The sequence below is a fragment of the Epinephelus lanceolatus genome, chromosome 8 (assembly GCF_041903045.1).
Source record: "Epinephelus lanceolatus isolate andai-2023 chromosome 8, ASM4190304v1, whole genome shotgun sequence".
NCBI classification, from domain to species: domain Eukaryota; kingdom Metazoa; phylum Chordata; class Actinopteri; order Perciformes; family Serranidae; genus Epinephelus; species Epinephelus lanceolatus.
In genome coordinates this window covers 19,482,810-19,487,605 of record NC_135741.1, presented here as the reverse complement: position 1 = coordinate 19,487,605, position 4,796 = coordinate 19,482,810, and the positions used below count along the sequence as shown (strand labels likewise).

General features: G+C 40.2%; 1 protein-coding gene across 1 annotated transcript in view; it reads left to right on the top strand.

Annotated features, from left to right (window-relative positions):
• Positions 1–2,546: 2,546 nt before the first annotated feature.
• The window catches only part of b4galt5 (UDP-Gal:betaGlcNAc beta 1,4- galactosyltransferase, polypeptide 5), a 42,168-nt gene continuing 39,918 nt past the window's right edge, over positions 2,547–4,796 (top strand). The window contains exon 1 of the mRNA XM_033629273.2: positions 2,547–3,119. Within this exon, the coding sequence (XP_033485164.1) occupies positions 3,014–3,119 (106 nt within the window). The 5' untranslated portion in view covers positions 2,547–3,013. The remainder of the gene's footprint in view (positions 3,120–4,796) is intronic.

Genomic DNA, 4,796 nt, shown 5'->3' with positions numbered 1-4,796 from the left:
TTCCGGGTAGGGTTTTTTCTCTTGTTGGGAGTTGTAGTCTTTGCCTTGAATCGACGACATGTCAGAAAAGGATAGAAACACACGGACGCAGTTTGGCGCAACTCTTGTCAAACAAACATATCTATGCCTTTTTGTCGCAGCGGATACATTCTACTGTCAATCGTATGAACAAAGAGTCAATGGTTCACAGTGATTTTATGTACTCAATTTCCCATAATGCATTGTAGTGTGGCGTCAGTCGTCCACCAGCTGTTTCATGGATACTGGAGTTTTACTGTTGGCTGCACTACCTGCAAATTACCTGCAGATGTAGGAAAAACTAAAAGCACCTGCCACCATGTAATGACTCATATTAGATAGGTGAAAAATGCAATGCATATGTATTTGAAATAAATAAGACATATTGATGGGAGAGTTTAAAAACGTGTAGCCTTTATTCTGCATCTTTAGTGTTATAAAGACATGCATTAATGATAGGCTTATACTATGAAAACAGAATCATACTCTTATATTTGTTGGCCAGATAACAGCTTTCACATTTTAAGTCCTCAGCTTAGCTTCAACATTATACAACCTATACGACATTACTATTGGATTTATAGCATATACTTGATGCAGGCACATACAACAGTCCTACTATAAATACTGTATATGCTATAAATCCAATAAAAATGAAGGTTAGAGTTAATTTCTTTTACTGAAACTGTTTTAGAGATGTTGATTTAGCTTTACAGTTATTTTGGAGGCTGTAGTTGAATTGGGGAAGATAAAATATTTGAAACACCCCTCAGTATGACACAATAGAACCACACACATACATACATAGGTGTAGACTTCAGGGGGGACGCAGGAGACATGTCAGACTTTTGACTTTTATTTGAACAAAATTAAAGGCATTAAGACCATAATTATGATGCAGAAAAGGCACAAATTGGTGAACAAGAATCACCAGAATGCAGGAAATTAAGTGTTCAGTGCTCCAAATTGTCTGCCTGAGGATGCCCAAACTCTCTGTTTCATATGTGTGTCCCCCAGTGTTCAAATAAAAACCCACGCCCTTGCATACAAGAATAAAATAGTTTCAATAAAACTGTACCTTATAACCTTAATGCTGATTTCATGATCGTATTTGGTAGTAACAGGGTTACATAATTAAACTACAGAATGCAATTTCTGAAGAAACTGCGGGTGTGAATGCTGCATGCTGAATAGCTGACGCTATACTGCAATGCTCACTTTAAATGTTGAATAATACCATTAATGTATGAATAATGTGGAATATTTTAAGGTTGTTTGAAAAGCTGACGCGACACTGCAATGCAGGCTTAAGTGTGTAAGAGGACGGTGAAGTAGTAGGAATAGTTGTAAAAGTGTGAATAGGTTTAATTAGTATGAATGTAGTTGAAATTTGAATGATACTCATAATGTGGATGTGGGAGTACATATCTCATCTGGCCTGGGAACACCTTGGGGACCCCCAGGAGGAGCTGGTAAGCATTGCTGGGGAGAGGGACGCCTGGGGTGCTTTGTTTGGCCTGCTGACCCCGGGACCTGGCCCAGGATAAGTGGATGAAAATGGATGGATGTGGATTATTTCAAGGTTCTTGAAAAGCTGGCGCTACACTGCAATGCTGGCTCTAAACATTGAATAATTACATTAATGTATAAAGAATGTGGAATATTTCAAGTCTGATTTTTTTTAAAATGCTTACGCTACACTGCAGTGCTTCAATGTTACATAATTAAATTACATTAAATAAATGTAATTGTAATCTGTTGTTGTTGTGGGTGCAGTTTATTGAATTTTGTCCATTTTTATGAGATGTTATAATGTAGTTATTATATCATATTTTTGTGCAGAGATGATTGTTTTTTAAAATTTGTTTGTGGTAGGCCTATGCCATGGACCTTTCTCTGTGTCCTTTATAAAGTCATTATCATAATTATTAATATTGTTACAGTTACTTATGAAAATGTTGGCGATTAACAAAGGGGTTACATCCAAATATATATATATATATACATATATATATATATATATATATATATATATATATATATTTTAAACAGCTTATAGAGTATAAAATTCATTTGGTTGCTTTGCATCTTTTCACAGTGCAGGAATTGCTCTTGGAAAAAGTAATCAAATGTAATAAGTAACATTACTTTGATGAAGTAATTCAAATAGCCTAGTTACAGTTTTAACAGGGTAATTAGTCATCTGTACCCTATTGCCTTCTCAAAATAACCTTCCCAACACTGAGCACTACTGCTACTGTTTATTTATTAAACAAACAAGAACAACAACAAAACAGGTTCCATTACATTTACACTGTAGCTAGTTATAGTGAAAGTGATACTTTACTTAGCCATAAATCAGACCCAATGTAATGTGACTCTGGTCAATATAAGCTTTATGATCATGCCATATGACACGACGCTGTGAAGACGTCGCGGCGGTTTGTCGAACTGTTACGTTCCTTCTTCGGTCGCCAGGTTACGTTGTTAACGTTGTGAGCACGTACTTGTTTTGCTGGCACCGTTAACGCCCACTTTAGGTATTGCTCATTTTGCGGAGCGGCAGCCCCATTCATAGGGCTAGTAGGCAGGCAGGCAAAGCGCAGGAGCGGCCAAACACCATCACCGACGTAGTGTGCGAGCCAAATGATGGTCTCTCACTGAACAACACCAGGCCAGGTTCGACTGCGCGATCGCTACCAGCCGCTGCGACATCGGACCAAGTCAAACCGAAACCATCCTGTCAGGAATGGGATTTGAATGTCTTGATTGAATACTGGAGGTCCTCTCCTGCGCTCTCGACCTGCCGCGGAAATAGAAAGACTTCCTAGTCGCCTGGATCCTCATCGCTGCCGCAAACCGGCCACTCTCCCTCGGCTCATTTAACCCAGGCTGTCCGCGGACCACTGGCTCTGGCATCTGGACACATCGGAACCGGTCTATCCGTCGTTGAAGATACGGAAACGTGCCTGTGTGTGCTTTTGCTGCCTGTATAATGCCGACACATTTGCGGATCCGGAGAAGGTCATTCCTTGGGCTTTTATTCCTTTTTTCACTGTCCACCTCCGCATTGTATTTCATCTACTCCGCCCCCGGAATCGGTAAGTGGAAACAAACCTGATGATGTTATTTCCAACACTTAAAGACGTTAGGATGAAGTGATGGTTGTGTGTATGGGCCGTTAGGTCATGTGTGACAGCTCGGATTGGGAGTGTAGACAAGCGAAGGGGCCATGCGCCTCTTCTGAGCCCTGATCTCGCCCAATCGATGATGAGACTCAGCTGGATGCTGGAACTCAATCCCATAATATCCATGTACCTGACCATGGTAATAATAGTGCTACTTAGGAGCATCACGGCCACCATAATCATGCTGATGTTAGTAGGCCTGACAGCTATGATTATCATGCTTATTGTGACGACTGGGACCATGGACAAAATATGGTATTTTGGTTTTGATTTAGGGTTCATTGGCAGTCATTAAACAGTAATACTTGAACCATGTGTGTTTCACAACTCTCACCCTGCCTGACTGTTTGTAAGGCTGGGTAAAGGTCACATCATGAGTCATGGATTCAAAGGCCCTAAATAATATTAGTGAAGTCAACCTGAGCAGAGATCACTGACAACAAATCACTCCTTACTGCCTGTATGTCACATGCAGTTGTGTAATATCACATGTCCTGAATCCCTGTTATCATTAATTCATCAATGTATCATCATCCCCTCCCTACTGTTTTTTTCCATCACCTTTTGTCTCTTTCATTGAATGTGCACACATGTGTGTCACCAAGAATCTTGTTGAGTGTCTCAGTCTCATCTTTTCTTGGTGACCTCCCCAGCCGAAGCTATGGTTCACTCTTCCTATCACCTACAGCCATTCATGCTTGCTATTTTGGTCATTATCACCCATGTGACGCCCAAACATCAGTCACTTTATTGTAGCTTAACAGGCACGGCTTATCTTGATGCATGGCTTTTATTGTAAAATTGGGACTTTCACCTGACTCTGTCCTTGACTCGGTGCCAGTCAGATTTGTGATAGCTTTTCACAGAGTGGGTGTAAAAAACTAGATGAGCGTGCAAATGTGCAGCAATAACATGCTCGCTAATGTTCTTCAATCGTGGGGAACATTCACGAGGAAATATGTGAGGAAACACAAGGTACAGTTAAAATTGGCCACTGGGAACTTTTTTCTATATACTGCTTAAGCCACCATTGGTTGGATATCCTGTTGTGCTTGCTGAACAGGCGTGCTTGGCAAGGTTGGGCTTCCCTGAGACATTGTTAAGTGGTATCTGCTCCGTTTAAAATATTCCACTACATGGCATGAATCATCTATCAGAGCACAAATACAATAGAACAGTATTTGAGTTTACACAAGAAAGTAAAAACACATTTACAGTCAATGGGAGCAGGCTTGTCACTGTCAAAAATGAGAGCCTGTCATTTTTTGGAGTGACTGTGTGAGTGAAATAGTGTTTCTGTCATACTAGTGCAGCCTTTCTAAAACACCAAAGAGAGAGCTGGTCCTTCTTACTCATCAAAATGGGTATTGACCCATTCACGCTTTTTACTTGCTGTGGACAACTTAATCAATAATTAAATCAATTCTCATGTGGAGGACACATTACTGACAGGAATAGCCTGCGTAAGTCTCCGTAACAGAGAGCAATGATTCCTCTAAATGTGAAACAAATAAACAAATAAATCGTTGAGCAACCGGGATAAAAATAATCTGTCATTCACGTGTTCACTATTTTTCAAGTATTGATGGT